This window comes from Hemibagrus wyckioides, linkage group LG05, assembly GCF_019097595.1.
Source record: "Hemibagrus wyckioides isolate EC202008001 linkage group LG05, SWU_Hwy_1.0, whole genome shotgun sequence".
Taxonomy (NCBI): domain Eukaryota; kingdom Metazoa; phylum Chordata; class Actinopteri; order Siluriformes; family Bagridae; genus Hemibagrus; species Hemibagrus wyckioides.
In genome coordinates, this window is record NC_080714.1 from 22,852,091 (window position 1) to 22,869,791 (window position 17,701).

A 17,701-nucleotide genomic window follows, 5' to 3' on the forward strand; every position below is an offset into this window, starting at 1 on the left:
GTTGTGTTGTTCTGCATGCAGCTTTTGGTTGTTTGTGGTGTTGGACTCGCACCTGGGGACTCGAAGCGAGTGAGAGCAGAAATGAATCGAGCATGTGTGTATATCGCTGGCAGCCTTGTGGAAGAGATACGTGTGTGTAGCATTGAGCAGCAGTGAGGGTGATGATGCTGGAATATAAAAAGAGTCTGTCCTTTTGCATGCTGGAGTGTGTGTGTGTGTTTGTGGATTTCAGTAGCTCCTGACGCATAGCGCACAGTCAGATTCTCCCTCCGCTGTGATGCTCTCCGTGTGTGTGTGTGTGTGTGTGGCATTTGAACTCTTAACACTGTGATACTCTGTGCCTCTGCAGGCTCTGGCCTGTACTCTCACTCTGCCATCCTTCAGTGTGTGTGTAGTGCACTTTATACCACTGAGTTTGGACTGAAACTCTGTAACGTGACTGTACTCTCGCTGCCATTCAGATGCTGCATTTGTGTAAAATGATTCCAAGAATCCTGAGAATCCGTGTTGTGTCTGTATGATCGCTGTATAAAGTTCAGCACCGCTTTCGCTGACCGTTTTCTCACATACTGGGTTTTGCAGAGAGATTTTATTAAAATTGGAATATTTATCTAATGTATGTACCTGTATCTGCTGATGCAGATGTTGATGCAGATGCAGGCAGACAGTGTGTGGGTTGTACACTGACATCTGGGTTATTCCTTATATGCGTGATACCTTTCGGACATCAAGGGATTAAATGGCTTATGGTGCAAGCACTGTGTGTGTGTGTGTGTGTGTCTAAGGGTGTGTGTATGTATACTTATATACACATCATGCATTTTTCATTCTATTAGGATGCACAGTCACATAGTAGAGCATATCATGATGGATATAAGAAGGCAAAATTATCTCTGCTATCTAGTTATTAATATGGTGAGCTGTTTATGGATGCAGATTCCAGCATCAGCACTTTGTCAGAGTTTTCCGCCACGGTAAAGTCTACGGTTGGAGACGTTCTTTGTGGTCTCTCAGTTCTTTTTGTGCCTTAATAAATTCAGGATAAACTATAACTTTTTGTTATACAGCTGCTGAAATGTAAATGATAACAGGAACTAGTTTCATGGACATCCTCAAGATCGAGATTAACTGTAACTATAAATGGATAAAACATACAGTGTATTGTATATGAAGATTAAAACAGTTGGATTATTTTCATATAATGGAATGCCCTGTTGTTTTATTCCTTATATATCTTTCATTTAAACATTATACAACATATAATTATGAAATATAGGCAAATAAAATGAAACAATTTTATTAAAGAAGGCTTAAGTATTTAATATTGTGTATTTATGTGTCAAAATGCCAAAAAAAATGCCTAATAATAATTATTACATTATAATAATGTTTTATATATAACCAAATAATTGAACCATTTAAAAATGTGATATTGTTTTCTTCAGGGACAGAAAAGGTACTGCATTAATTAGGAATGACCCGGATATTAGTAAATGCTGTATATTTGCGATGATATTTTGCTGTATTTTGCACTACATTTCCATTGCGTAGGGGCAGGGAAGCAGGTGTTTCTGTCTCCATTTCCCTCAGGTGGAAAGTGAATTTTTAGCTTTGCCAGCTGTGTGTGTGTATATGTGTGTGTGTGTATTTGTGTGTGTGTATGTGTGTGTTGTAGCTGTTTAATGGCCTCACACTGGCCATGACATGTTATTTATGTGATGTTTGCTGAGAGATCCATGTTTACTGCTTGATCAGCATCAGCACCAGCGTGCTCTCACTCCTTCAGTCTCACAGCTCTTCCACTCATGCAGCCACGCAGCGAGCTGCTCTGGTTATACATCAGGTGTGTGATTAGTTAAAACAAGAGCCATGGGAAATATCAGCTGTGATGCATGTGTGTGTATGAGTGGGCATGTACGTTTCAGGTTTCTAGGTTGCTTGCTATGTACGTATATGTTTGTGTGTATGTGTGTGTGTGTGTGTGTGTGAGAAGATTGCAGCAGTTTTCGGCCTCTTGTATTGCCATGGTTAAATGCTAGGTAACGTAGACTGCAGAGGTGTGTGCTAACACACTGGGCTTGTGAACTTCTTCTGCATTGTGGCAGGAAGATACATAAACACATGTACACACACTCACACACACACAGCAGTCTGCAGCAGTAGAGGCAGAGAGATACTGCTATGTTTATCGGTATTGTGAGATTATAGTATTAAGCCCTTATTCTAGCCAGAGATCCTGTTTTTCAAAATAAGTCAATCCTGTGGCAGCAGCACAATGCGTAAAGTTGTGCTCATATAGATCTTCAGTTAATGTTCACATCAAACATCAGAATGGGGGGAAAAACATCTGACCTCATTGACTTTGACCATAGCATGGAAAATCGGTGCCAAAAAGGTCCCGAACCAATGGTTTAAGTATTTCAGGAACATAGTCTGTAAGGTTTGCGTAGAATGATGCAAATACACACACACACAGAGTTGTGTGAACTAAAAAGCTTTGAGAGGTCAGAGAAGAATTGCCAGACAGGTTCGAGCACACAGGAAAGTTCTACTAACTCAAATGACCACTCTTTACAGTCATGCTGAGAAGAAAAGCATCTCAGAATGCACAATATGTATGACCCCACACTGGGGTCCTGTCACCCATGAACAGGAGTCTGAGACTACACTGGGAACAGTTTTAACGATACTACAGTGTTGAAGATTGGGAAAGTGATGTCCATTTTCAGTGAGTCTGTATCATCATGATTGGCTGGTCAGATAGTTCCATGAACATGCAGGTATCCCTCACAAATCTATATCAATCCATTGTACTGCTAAAAAATCAGACTCATCCAGGAAGCAGCAAGAACGCCAGTCTGTATGCGAAGTGTCTGTCAGCTTGGCTTAGTGCCACAGACGTGTGCTAGCGAGCGCTACAGGGATCCGAGCAGCCTGAGCGCCATGCTGGAATCTGGAGTCCTGACCTTATTCTGATTACTTTCCTTAAGTAAGAGCTGAGAGCTGCGAGCTTGAGCACTGGGGTTTCTGGGTTAGTTCTCAAGGTGGAGAGCAAGACAGACAGAGAGAGAGAGACAGAGGGAGAGAGAGACAGAGCGAAAGCGAGAGAGGGAGAGAGAGAGAAAGAGATGAAGTACAAAGTATATTTTTGATGGAAGCTGTGGCATTTTAAAAGAACCCCACTGTGTCTTTCTAGAAACCAGGTCAAAAAAGGTGAACCTTAAAGATTAGTATTCATACTGTACTTTTTATAAGCACTAAAATATCTACATTTGATCTGACAATGCTTATGTTATGATACAGGGCCAAATACTAATACTACTAATAAATAATAATAATAATAATAATAATAATAATAATAATAATAATAATAATAATAATAATAAATAATATAAATAAATGAGAACCAATTAATTAATTAATTAAACAAAATATTATACCTAATATTTAGTTTTTGCAAATATATTTAGTATTTATATACCATATATACTTATATTATTTTTATTTTCACTAGTATGGTTTAATTTCTTAATCTTAAAGTGTGACTTTGGGAACAAAGTTCAAGTTCAAATCTGAGGGCAAAGTAACACTCGCATTTATCTAGTTTAATTGTTTGTTTGTTTCTTTTAATTCCCACAGAGTTTCCATCTAGAACATCTTGATAATCTGGTGTTTTGTTGTAATACTGAAAATTGGGGAGGGTTATTACATAACCAGTCGTGTCATGTTAGTTCTGAGAAAAGGTTTTAAGTCATGCAGTCTGGATAATGAGGCTGAGTTATATAATGACATATAAATGTTTGTTTGGAGAAAATTTAACGCGAAGCTTCTGTTTCTTTCTTCTGCTGAAAAAATGCTGGTGGACGTTAGATCAGTAGTTGATTGTCGCTTTTAAGAGATTTAGAGGTTTTGAAGTTTTGTGTTTTGTTGGATTTGTGATGATTAAGCGAGTTGTGGGATGTGGGTGGTGGTAGCGGAGGAAGTTGGGAAGTGTGATGTTTGATCATGTTTAATGCTGTTGCTTTAATTAGAGTTTGAAGATGCTATGAGATGTATTAAGGTCTCTGGATGCTTCATGCTGAGACAATGTTCGCCCAGCTTTCTATACAGAATTGTGGAGAACATTGCCGTCATGTCTCATGTCTTTACTCATTGTGCTGTGTATATGGTATTAAAATGTTCAGTAGACACTACATGGCCAAGACTGTGATCGGTCAGTACATGGTATGAAGTGTGAAAGTATGAAATATCTCCTTGTCACAAAGGGTAGGCTAGCATGCAAAACACACTAGTTTCAACCTTTGGTTCTCGAGAATCACCTACATTTTGTTTTACATTTATTTTCATTCATTGCTGTTCATCAGTGTTCTATATTTTGTTTATTGTACTTCCAACAACTTCTGCATTGCTCTGGTTTAGAACTGAATTAGATAAATAGACAGTTATATGCACATTATTGATCCCCATTGGGAAGTTTGAGATGGACTTCTGTTTGTGAGATGGTCATCTGATTATGGACTTCGAGATGGTCGTGTGTTTAAAGTGTTAGCCTGATTGTGGAGTTGGTCTTGTAGTGGGAGTGTGGGTCTGGAGAAATGGTCCTGCTTTGTAGTGGTACTCTGATTGTAGAGTTTGAGATGGTCATGTGTTTTGTGGTGGTACTCTGATTATGGAGTTTAAAAAAGGTCATGTTTTTGTGGTGGGACTCTGATTATGGAGTCTGAGATGGTCATGTCTTTTATTGGAACTCTGATTGTAGCGTTTGAGTTGGTCATGTCTTTTATTGGAACTCTGATTGTAGCGTTTGAGTTGGTCATGCTTGTGGTTGTACTCTGATTGTGGAGTTTCAGAAGGTCATAACGCAGACACTTCAGAGTTTGTGGATTATACTGGAATTGTGATTATCTCCCAGGTCATCATATTGACCCAGATGCCTGTCTGCTTGTCTGGGAACATTGACACCCTCGAGCTGTGTGTGTGTGTGTGTGTGTGTGTCTGCGTGTGGGTGTGTAGTTTTTGATTTGAGAACGTTAGCTTTGTTCATAGAGGACACAAGGGCAGCAGTACAGTCAAATGAGTTCACATAAAATCATTCTGGAGTGTTCCATCACTCTCTCGCTCTCTCTTTCTCTATCTCTCTCTCTCTCGCTCTATACAACATTGATTTAATTAAAAACACAAAAATGTCCATGAACTTGTGTAAAACAAAGAGGCAGCAGGACCATCCGTCAGACTGTACTGCTACCAATAGTACATCCCTTTTCCTTTCATCTGCTTTGCTCCATATAGTAAAAGATTTAACAAGTGCTTTATTTGGGTTCTTTTGGATTATTTGAATATAAAGAACAGTTCATAAATTCATCTAATTGGAAAACACTGGAGTTTTGTTGTTTTGTCTCATTAATCCCTTTCATTAGATTCTCAATGAAACTGTGCCAAGGGAGCACAGTTTCACAGGTGTAATATGTGGATATTTACATCTATGTTGAGTGAATCATATAGGAATGTTACACATAGATCTCAAATTGAGTGAAATACACCGATCAGGCATAACATTGTGAGCACTGAGAGGTGAAGTGAATAACATTGATTATCTCCTCATCGTGGCACCTGTTAGCTTCTTGAGTTTTTCTAGTGATTTGCATCTTGGACTAAACCATCTAAAGTATGCTGGTACATTCTTCGCGTCATGGTAGTCTACCATGCATATAAAGAATATCTATTTTCTATATCTTTATTAATGAAATTGTTCACTACCACTTAGTTGTACAGGCTCAGGATCAGTGTACTCATGTACAGCTGAACAATCAAATGTTCGGTAACTTTTGGTCCCCCAAGTATAGATATGTCTTGTCTATTATTCTTATGTGACACCCTGTATAGGTGTAAATATTGCCTGCTTGCTAAGCAAATAAAGGAATGAGTCCAATTTCTGGACTGGAGAATGTAAATGGAATAAAGAAATGAAGAAAGGACTATTTAGATCCATTCATTTAGGGATCTTTTGAAATAAAAAGAAATAGAAATACTTTTTCATTTTCATTAAAAGGGACAAAACAACAAAAATGACCGCTTTCCAGTGAATTACCGCATTATATATGTAACAGTGATTATATTAAACCCTTAATTGCTAAACAAAAGCTTCAGAATGTAAAAGGTTTTGCCATGAGACCATGAGCACTGTTCCAGCCTAATGCAAACCCACTTATGTCTTCAAACCCCACTCATATGTATACACAAGCACCGTGTAATATTCTGTTTGTACATCATTAAGGTGATATTTATATGTTTCTCTACAGAGCTCAGGAATGGAGGAGACGGTGTGGGAGCAGTACACTGTGACTCTACAGCGGGTATGCCTCTACTTCCATTTGCTTCTCTTAGGCTCACTTTATTCTTGTGCATTATTTCCTACTCCCTTTCCTCCACTGCAACTGACTTATCAGTTTATGTGTCAGGCAGGCATGCTGAGAGTCTCTGCTTTCCTTTTCCTGACTCTCTCAGAGAAACGGCTCCATTTATCTGTCCTCTCGCCACACAGGAAACTCTCCTCTCATCTTCAGCATGAGAAATCAGCCAGCTGGCCAGAGCTTTTCAAAAACACCCATGTAAACAACTATTTCCTGACCAACCATTTCCTGCTATCCTCATGTAGAATATATCCAGGAAGCGGTTAAGCGTGTTGACATGTGCAACGGGTGTGCCATGTCAAGGGGAGCTCTTGTTCTCAGGATCGTGTTGACCAGGGCAAAGGGAGGAAGCAGTTGCAGGATACAGTTTGAAGTTGGGGAGGTTTGGACAGAGCAGGAAGCTGGCAGAGTTCATAGCGATTTCCCACGGCAGCTTTTAAAACCCTCTATTTATCCAGCTAATCAATAGTCTGCACTGTGTTGCTAGACTGTCAGGTTTTGCTCATCTAAAACCAACTTTACACTCACTTTCATTTTATTGGCCATTGACAATGTTTTGAGACAACACCCTGTCTCCTTCCATACTATAAATGCACATGTCTTGCTCAAGGGCATGATGGAGGTATCGCTGGAACAGCAAGGTGCTCTATAATTAACAGTCTGCTAGCTGGGTACTTTCCCATAGTGCAAAGCTTTGAGCCAGTGGGTTATTTGCATTCATTCATCTTCAGTAACCAGGGTTGTGTTGTATCAGGAGCCTATCCTGGGAACTGGGTTCAAGGTGGGACTATACTCTGAATAGAATGCCAGTCCATAGTAGGGTGTTACATTTACAAACACAAATTACATAGTTTTTGGGAGGTGGGAAAAAACTGGAATGCCTGGAGGAAACACAGAACATTGACAACATGCAAAATGCAAACAGCAACCAGAGTTGTGGATCAAACTGGGGAGTGGTGAGGGAGCAATACTGCCCTAAACCACCGATCACTACAGTACCAGACCTTGGCTCTCCAGGTGTTGAGTGATTTGCCTATGCCTGAAGACAGCAATTTCAATGGGAGTTGGTCAAAATTAACTGGTAAATTTCAACACAGTAAAATCCCAGTGGTCTCTCCAACATCAAAACAAATGCAAGTGCTGTACAGACTCCTTTTTGTCCAAATGATTAAAGATGATTTTGAATATAGTTTTTTTCTCTGAACAGATATTTCAACCCCAGATTTACCCACTGGGCTATAGATTAGCAGTAAAATTTCTGCTAGTAGCATTTACTATCCTCCCACCATCTCACCATCATGTTCTCTGCTGACCTAATTAAGCTTGGGGAGATTAGTTTTGGTCTGGTTGAGAGTAATAGACAGTCATTATGCTGTATTTCCCAGCATACAGCTCTAAAATGATACTACAGTTTGCTCGCTGCAGACAGTAAGGCTGCTTTTTTTGGGAGCAGGGCAGTGATCGAGTGCAGCCCAGAGCTGCGTTTTGTATGGATGCCACCTTGCAGTGGGTTTAAACAGGAGATTAATGCTGCCAGTGTGCTCAGATATTGCCTAAAGCACAAATCTTGCTAACTGCTTGACCGTCACACTACCTTACTGCCCCACCATTTCTGTTTATTAGAAACGTAATGTCTTCCTGTCTCACTGTCTTAATATCTGTGATCTATGATTTGATCGGGGCAAGAGACATTAGGAGAGCTTTAAACTTGAGAGCAATTTTCTTCTCCTCATATTTCCTTTCTGTCTCTCAGGACTCCAAGATGGGTTTTGGAATTGCTGTGTCTGGTGGCAGAGACAATCCCAACATAGACAGCGGTGAGACGTCCATCATCGTGTCTGATGTCCTGCAGGGAGGCCCAGCTGATGGCTTACTCTTGTATGTCTCCTTCTTTCTCTTTATGTTCTCACACTTCAGAAACATTAGATCTACCGCCCAGACTGGGGCAAGTGTCAACCCCAACCTGGTACCTTCAGTTTGTTCTGAAATGATTTGATTGCATGTTTTTGTTCTGTTTGGCAGTGAGAATGACCGGGTTATACAGGTCAACACCATTCCCATGGATAACGTGTCTCATTCCTTTGCTGTACAGCAACTCCGAAAATGCGGGAAAGTGGCTAAAATAGTAAGTTCGCTTCTACCTCTGCTAGGTCCTGGCTTTTTCTAAGCAGCATATCTGTTGAAATATCTGGTGATATTACATTAGATTAACTTCTATGATTCTTACAGACAGTGAAAAGGCCTCGCAAAGTTGCCGTCCTCAAGCGTCCCCCTTCCCCAGACAGGGACAGCCGGGACTACAACCTGTCCAGCTACTACCCTGAAGACAACCGCAGCACACACAGCGACCCAGATTCGGATTACCCCAGGGGAAATGGTGGACTGGGCTACCCACGTGGACCAGATCGTCACCGTGGCACCTTGGAGCAGGAGTACCGCAGCCGGGGCCGCAGCACAGACAGGTCGCCCAGCCCAGATAGGAACTACCGCAGGGATGGGAGCCGGGGTCGGAGCCTGGACCGCAGCGTCAGCCCTGAGCCACGCTACCAAGGGCAACAGAGCCGTGGCCACGGGGCTGGTTACGGAGGCGGGGGCAGTCCAGCACCAGGTTACGACTCAAAGAGATATGACACAGAGAGGTTGATGAGGAGCTACAGCAGAGATCGATTGCAGGAGGACTCGCCATCACCTAGTAGGGGGCATGGGAAAGATCGAGGCTACCAGGAGCCGCTGGAGCCACCTGTCAGTGTCCTGCTTGTGAAAAACAGGCCTAATGAGGGTGAGTCCTAATTAGCTGAGGAGGTGAATTAGGAATATATTGAAAGTATTCCTCCTTTATATCCAGACCTCTGCTGGCATTTTAATGTTTGATGTTTCTCAGCAGCTAATTTTCAAGTTGTTTGTAGCTGGATCAGGTGTGTTTTATCAGGGGAAGTGCTGAGCTATGCAGCGGTATAGCCCTAGGGAACACAGTTCTTTATTTATGAGGACCCGTTTTCAGGAAAATAGGTCTACAACATTTTTGCAAAGGTGGTTATTACGCAAGAACTCTGTCTTGTGTACCTTGCATCTGGGTGTAGAGATTTTATCTCAGCTGGCAATGAGGATATTTTATTCTGATTTATTTTTGGCCGTGTGATTGGCAAGGAAAGAACCCGTCTTGTGATTCTTCTTATAACAACCTGTCTCCTCTCATCTTTTCACCAGCAGTTCACAGCATGTAGTCTGAACCACTGGCCTTGTACTCAGTACAACTCCATCTCATTACGGCTGTAGAAAAGGCCACTGATTATTCAGTCTGTGTTTTGAAACTACACTGAAGGTTTTGAAGAAAAGGTGCTAAGGTGCTGCTAAGATTCTTGTGTGCTGTGCCTGGTGCCTTTACAGCAATAAATGATTTCAGAATCAGAAGCAGGTGGGCAGGTGGAAATGCATACAAAGCTATCATATAATTCTCCTGCCATAAGTAACAGCTACCTTGCACATTGAGAGAAAATAAAAACGTCAGAATCTATAATATTTTTATGTTTGATGCAAGGGCAGAACATCTCTCAAATCTCATAGCCGAAACAGTATCCAGCATATTGCTGACGTTTTGTTAAGGGCACAAATAAGATATGATATTTTAAAGCACCTTGAAGCTTAAATTATTGAACGAAATATATTTATTCGTTTAGAAACAACACCGGCTAATAGATGATCTGCATGGAATGGAAAGCTTTATTGAGGCTGTTCAGTCAGTACTCTACTTTTTGGCTTGATTTGATTGGCTTCCATTCCCCGGCTGTTTGCTGGACTGTGATGGAGTTTGCCTCAGGGTGTGCTGGGCTGTAGTCACGTCAAGTCCTTAACAATGTAGTTCAGATCACTGTGGTGTGCTTGAGGTCAGAATTAACCAAACAGTGAGAAACCAAACAGTTTTTTTCTTCACTCTTTTCTTACAGAGTATGGTCTTCGATTGGGCAGCCAGATTTTCATCAAAGAGATGACCAGCACGGGACTGGCTGCCAGAGACGGGAACCTGCAGGAGGGTGACATCATTCTCAAGGTACCTATCAGACCTTTTCTGTCAAAAATGATTTTAAAACTCACCATTAATCTGTTACTGTGACTATAATGCAACAGTCACGTTATAAGCTTCACTGCACAGTTTCATATTTATGTTGAAATTTTATTTAAAAAGCTACATGACTTATGATCTGACCATTCTCATTCATATCATATGGCTAGTTATTAGATATGTGCTCAATCTAGGACAAACATGAAAGTGGCTGAGGTCTTATGTGTCCAAACAGTCCTGAAAAATCTTATGTGTCACATTAAGGCAGAAAATTGGTTTGTGTTGCTTCAACCTGGTAATGGGAATATAGCCTAGAATAATCAGCTAAGATCCATGTGACACATGTCTACAAACTCTCCATGCAAAACTTATAACGGGAGATATAACCTGAATATGTGAATATTGATTAGAGATGCATTCACATTAAATGTGTACAGTTATATGGAAATATGTCGTTATACAATTTCCATTGCAGTCATATATGATTACTTTTAACGCAAAATGAATTGTAATTATACAGTGCTGCCTTTAAACCACATATCATGTGTCCGTGACTTTCTTCTAGTCTCTGTTCTCAGGTTTTATATGGATTTTATAGACTTTTACTGCAAAAACGGAATATGAAGCCCTTTAGCACACAGGAATATCTTTATAACTAGTGTTTTTTTTTTTTTTTTGCTGTGGGACAGATTAACGGGACAGTGACCGAGAATCTGTCTCTGAGTGACGCAGGAAAGCTGATTGAGAAATCTCGGGGGAAACTGCAGCTGGTGGTGCAGAGAGACCACAGGCAGATCCTGGTGCGCATCCCGGCCCTGGCAGACAGCGACTCCGAGCCTGACGGTGAGTAAACTCTGGAGCTGATTACCGATTAACGTGATCTATTTGGCGCTAGCTTATACCGGACCAGCTACCTCACCGAATCAGTCATACAGCTTTATAACCATCATCAATCTAATAATCCTTTATTACCATAGCCCTTTTAATACATGGAGTGGGGCTATGATATTAAAAGATGTCAGGACAATAGAAATACAAGTATACAGTGTGATGTGATTCGCAGTGCCATGATTTGATTATGGATTTGATTATTGTTTACTGCAAATTAAAAAAAAACGTCTTAGCATATCTTGTGAATATATCTTGTGAAAATATGGCCAAATTTATTCTTTTTAAATTAGAAAAAAAAATGATTCAGCCTGATTTTAGATGATTTTACTCATTATGTGTTTTAATTTTAATTTCAAATATTATAAATATAAATAGAAAATATACTATAAATAAAAAAATACTATACTTTTTTTATATATATATATATATAATATATGAGAGAGAGAGAGAGAGATTTAAGTTGAAATAATGTCTAGAAATAGGTTTAACAGTTAGATATTTGCTTTATTTAATTTTTAATAGGAAATACTAGGTGAATTTATCAATATTCAGGATATTGAAGATATTTTTACTTCCCAAGATTTTATTTTTGTAGTGTTCTCACTCTCAATTCTATACACAATTCTATACACAACTCAATTCTTTTTTCTTTTGGGTTTTGTTATATATATATAATATATATTTTGCATTTAAAGCATAAAATGAAATGTATTTAAGCTGAAAGCCTTAATTGTATTGTGACTCGCTTCACATTGTGTGTGAACTGTTTTGTGTTGTTTCACTAAACATTTAGATCAGATTAAAAATAAATCAGATTAAGGACATCTGTGCATCAATACCGAATTGTTTAAAGAGAAAATCGAGGTACATTTGAAGAATCAATATTTTTTCGAACCCTTAAAAAGACTCGAAGAGAAAAAACACCCAAGCGTAGCATTCAGAGCTCCAGGGTCTTGTTGTATCACAGTACTGATGCTAATTATAATCAGTTTAAGCCTTTGGCATTCTAATGAGTGTATTAAATTCGGCGTTCTCGGTCTGAGACTGTTTGATCTATTGAGTCCGCTGCATCATGATTTAATATAAAACAGACAGATGGGGTTAATTAGATCGGGTAAATATCATACACTCATATTATAGATACATTTCTTGAAATAAATGACCTATACATGCATGTATTCTCAGGGGTTCTGAGTATCAGTGGCCTTTTATGCTTCTCATTATCATTCTCTTCATTACTCCTGGACCCCTTGAGCAGGTTGATAGCCAGAGAGCTGCACTGATATGAAAATGTAACGGTTCTACAAGAGCAATTGTATTTCTGTTCTTTTTATTTTACAGATAATATGTCATACTTTTAGCAGAAGGACGTCAGAGACACTGCAGCACACACTGTCCAGTTGCCATTAATCTTTATTATTGACTGTGCCTTAGCCGAATTGTAAAGCTTTTAAGCCCATGCACTTAATATATTTGTGAAAGCTCTACGTTTGTGCACATATATTTTTGCTAACTTCAGTTTTTAATATCAGTCCTAATCAATAAACTGTTTTATTCATCGTTAATTCTGTGTGGTGACTTATTTTACTTTTGGTTGAATAAAAGCCTGTGGTACTAGGTTCTATGAATTTATGTGGTGTGTATATCATTTGCTGATGTTCAGAATTACAGATGATGTAGTAAATAGCAACACTGATGTGAGTTCTGTACTGTAAGCAGTGTGTGTGGTTTACCCCAGTGTAAGCTTTTGTTCTGTCTGGCCTGTGGACTGTGTGGTTTTGCCAACATACTCACAAGTCATGTTATTTTTGAGGTTTCTAAATGCAAAACAAACCTTTTCTCTGAACCTCTCGGTTTTTCTGTAAGTCTGATAAGTATGGCAAAGGTCATGTGATCAATATAAGGTACTACTGAAGGTCAAAAAATGTCTCTCAGTGTTACCTGTGTATCATGAGAACAACATTGTACGGTTAAGTGTTTATGAGATTTTCAGGCAGGAGGAAGGTTTTAACCCCTCGACCTTTGCCGAATCACAGCTGACTTCCAGCAGAGGTGACGTGTGTTTACTTCTTGTAAGCCTCTCAGTGTGTAATCCCTGTTTACCACGCTACAACTGATCACATGATTGGATTAGTCATCTTCTGTGTGGGTATGAGCGTCCACCTTTTATGGTGTCCTACGTGTGTTAGTTTTTTGTTTTTATTGTTGAGTGTGTATGTGGTGTGTGTATGTACAATAGACATGCCTGTGGAGGGAATGCACAGCTGTCTTACCTCTCCCTTCTTAAGAAGTTTTGTTTTTCTCCTGTGTGTCCTACAGGCTGAAATTACATCCCCACCCAACAGATGGGAACACACATTTTTACACATTTTCCGATTTTAAATAACCAAGCAAGCCACTCGTTCTGTCTCATATATGCACTCTTGTTTAGCAGATACAACAACAACTGTTAAATGAATTCGTTTAGGGATGCACCGATCCTGATTTCCAATTTAAATACAATTCTGATATTTAGCTATTAACACTCATACAAAAAGACAACCCAACACTTTGAGGTCATTTATGCAAAACATAGGCAGGTTGGTAAAATTTGTTTTGCTTGTATTTGGTAAATACCGTAATTACATATGCGATCAGCGAGTCAATAAAACATTATAGACAAATATTATCTAATAATTCAGGACAAGGGAGTGTCTGTAGTAGCCTGTCAATCATATTGCTTGCCAATTCCAGGATCTACCCTACACAGCTCACATATATAATTTAGACTCATAATTATAAGTCAAACATTGCAGAGGAGTCGTGTTTGTTTAGATTTTCCATTTTTCACTGCTAACTATAGCTTAAACTATACTGAAATATAACTTTTAGCACTTTAGACCAAAAGCACAAAGCAGCTTTACAAAAATCTGGATATTTTCTATTAAATATGTGTTACATTGGTGCCATGACCCGGATGGGAGCAAGGTTTGGGGGGGGGGGGGTGAATGTATTGGAGGCCAGCGGTAGGTGCTGTGCAGGTAAACCTCGCTCCCCTGATCTCAAGAGGCACGCTAGCGACTGATGCTAGTGGCTGAAGTCTTTAGCCTCCTTGTTAGTGCGGCCGCCTCCCATGCCGGAGACCCGGGTTCGAGACACGGTCGTAGCGTGTGTGAGTAGGACCCGTGGGGGTTACACTTGTCCTCTAGGTCTCTGCTGTAAGTGTGTTTCTTCAGGTGTTTACTAAGTGTGTTAAAAGGATGTAGCATTTGAGAATATAATGAATAAGAGTCTTGGGATGAACATAGGACAGTTTTAGTGATCCCAGCTGCACTACTTGGGTGCTATTTAGGTATCCAGGTGAAGCAAAGGCAAAAATCATTCAGTGTATCTTGTTGGAGTACTCACATTTTAATACAATATTTACACTAATGTTTGTGTCAGGATCAGATTGGTGCATCCCTATATTCACGTTAATGACTGCTACTAGTGGACACATTATTTCTATTTCTGTATCTTCTTATTTAGTGCTCCACTTAGGCCTGCTCTTGGCTGGTATCTATGGCTGTGTGTGTGTGTGTGTTTGTGTGTATGTGTGTGTGTGTTTCTTGTGCCAAGTAACAGAGTGTGTTTTAGGCATGCTGCACTGGCCACCACTGGCACTGTGAGGAGCTGAAGATTTCTCTTAAAGCAGCGGACATGCTCTTAGGTTCACCAGCAGCACCCAGCCACACAGTAACTCTCTCCCTCTCTCTATCCCTGTCTCTCTTTCCCTTCATCTCAGTGTCCTTGTGTTTCTCTTTCTGTTTGTCACGCAATCACTCTTACCTTGCTTCGTATCTCTGGACCGAATCTCGTACCTAACTTTTTCTGGTTCGAATATCCGTTTCATATCGGTGCTGTTTGTTAACCCATCTCTAATTAACAGGAATTTTCTGAACTACCCTGGAAAAAGTAGAGCTTTACAATATGATACTGTTTCACATGGAGATTGCCTGGAACAATATAGCTCTGCTGTCCAAGACAGTTCACTGTATATGCCTGTGTGTCTCATACGTCTCCTCAGCGGGGTAACGGGTGTCCTGTTTCATCAGACATGCCTATCTTACACAGACTTTTCTCTCTCTCTCTTCCTCTCACACACACACACACACCTTTTTTCTGTTCTGCCTCTTTGTAACTCATTTAAGGCTCAATTCTGCCAAAACTTTACTGCCATTTTCCACTTTTGTGATTATTCTTTCCCTCCAAAACATCACGAGTGGCAATGGATGTGCTGGCGAAGCTGCCCGCTCTGGATTCTCATCCTCCGGTGTGTTATGACGAGGCAGATCTTGACACATTAACACAAAGTGAATAACTCTAAGAGCTGTGTGTGGGAGCGGGAACGCTTAAACTCTCTCTCGGGGGTCGTCTGGTGGAGGGTTGTAGAACACTAGCGCTTATGAATTGCTTCTGACTTGCTCGTCTGCGTTTGCTTTCAGATATCTCCGAGATGGAATCCTACAGATCGTACTCGCCACAAGATGACCAAAGGTCACGGCAGTCAGACATTTCCTCCCATTCTTCTAATGAGCTGCCTCGAGAAAGTGCCAGGTATGCTCATTATCCTAAGCCAACATCCCAATATTCCAAACATACCAACAAAATAAATGAACAAATACCCCACGTGTGAAAGAGAGGTCATATACATGTATCTCAATAAAATGGTTTTACCATGATCTAGTATCTAACATCACAATGAGCTTCAAAAAATATATCAAGAACACAGAGTTAAAAAAATAATGTTTCCTTTCCTTTTTCTGAAACCGTGAACTGTTTAAATGACTGTTTCTGAAACCTTTTTATTTATTCAGGATATGAATCTTCTAGGCTAATCTTGCTACTCGTGTTTTCAGAGAGGAACCCCAAAACAGGCTGGCTAAGAAAGCTACACCATTGTCTCCTTACAAGGTCAGTGAAGAGCCACCAGCAGTGCAGGTAGACCAAGTGGATCCTCCAGAGGAACCTCCAGGTACAACCTGTTTCTATAAACACAGGACAATAGACAATGTCTGCTTTTTCAGCAGCAGTTATTGCTGGCATTAACAAAAATCTTATATAGTATATTAGAAGAAACATTCTGCTGTTTCATTTCTGTCCTTTTCCCACCACTGTTATTCCACTTACTGAATATATACTTAATAAATCTACTGCATTTAAATGCTTATGCAATCTTTATAGTTAGCTTGCAAAGGGTGCATTATGTGTAAATCATTTTAGACGCTCTTTATAGAACCACAGAATTTATAGTATCTGGTTTGCATATATGAATCCCAGGTGAAATCATTTATACTGAAGCAGTAAAGCAGAATAGATATATGTCATCTTTATGTGTATTGGTTTTCCAGCACCGCTCAGAAAAACACCCAAAATTCTGCTGCGACCGAGTCCTGAGGATGAGGAGATGTATGGGTGAGTACTGGAGGTTTTTGTATACTTATATATACTCATATATAGAGTTGAGGTGATTTTATTTATTTACTTATTTATTATTTTTTTTAAATGATCATCCCATCTGCTTGCTGTCTGCTCCTAATCCTGATCCTGCTCAATCATGCCCACTCCATAAGACACTTGTGATCAATCCCTGCTGCTCTCACGACTCTTGATTAATCGCACATGCCTGCAAAGACTCTCTTGACCAATCTTGCCTGCTCTGGAAGACACACTTGACCAGTCCCACCCTCTCTAGACCAATTACGCCTGCTCTCAAAGACATTTTGTTGGGTCTCACTCTCGGTGCTGACCTACACCTCTAATACGGAGATACAAACAGATTCAGATCAACAGAGAGAGATAACATGCACACATACAGTACTTGCAAGAATGCACATACATAATGCATAAATCTCACAAGTCCTGCTAAAGTAAAACCCCATTAAATTGGCATGGAGTTTAATAAATAATCTCTTTCTTCCTCTCCTGGTCACACCATTGTCCTTCTCATGCATATTTATGAGGCTGAATCCATGCATGTGACGGTTTATTGTTGTGCTTTATGCTTGCTGATTGAAAACCTTTGTCTCAGTGCCAAAGCTCTTTACATTTAATGTGTTTCTGCCCAGTACTGTTAATTAACACATGCTAACAGTTTGGGTCATTTTTCCCTGACACAGAAACAAGAACCGGCCCAAAAAAGTACATTTTTCTAATACACAATTAGGTCCTTATCACAGAACACAATGGCACCATTGTTAAGTTTAATAAGGACGAAAAGCATGGATTAAGATTCTTTCTTCAGCTCATCAGTTACTGCGAATAGTAAAGGGCTCAAAAAAATCGTTTTGTTTTGTAATCTCCATCAATAATATAACCCATA

General features: G+C 39.9%; 1 protein-coding gene across 3 annotated transcripts in view; it reads left to right on the forward strand.

Moving 5' to 3' along the window:
• LOC131352694 (tight junction protein ZO-2) overlaps nucleotides 1–17,701 on the forward strand; it is a 52,777-nt gene that overhangs the window by 23,223 nt on the left and 11,853 nt on the right. For all 3 annotated transcript variants that reach the window (XM_058388994.1, XM_058388993.1, XM_058388995.1), the window contains exons 2-10: nucleotides 6,300–6,353; nucleotides 8,164–8,288; nucleotides 8,433–8,535; nucleotides 8,640–9,189; nucleotides 10,355–10,458; nucleotides 11,160–11,313; nucleotides 15,825–15,936; nucleotides 16,239–16,354; nucleotides 16,731–16,794. In XM_058388994.1, the coding sequence (XP_058244977.1) occupies nucleotides 6,300–6,353; nucleotides 8,164–8,288; nucleotides 8,433–8,535; nucleotides 8,640–9,189; nucleotides 10,355–10,458; nucleotides 11,160–11,313; nucleotides 15,825–15,936; nucleotides 16,239–16,354; nucleotides 16,731–16,794 (1,382 nt within the window). The remainder of the gene's footprint in view (nucleotides 1–6,299; nucleotides 6,354–8,163; nucleotides 8,289–8,432; nucleotides 8,536–8,639; nucleotides 9,190–10,354; nucleotides 10,459–11,159; nucleotides 11,314–15,824; nucleotides 15,937–16,238; nucleotides 16,355–16,730; nucleotides 16,795–17,701) is intronic.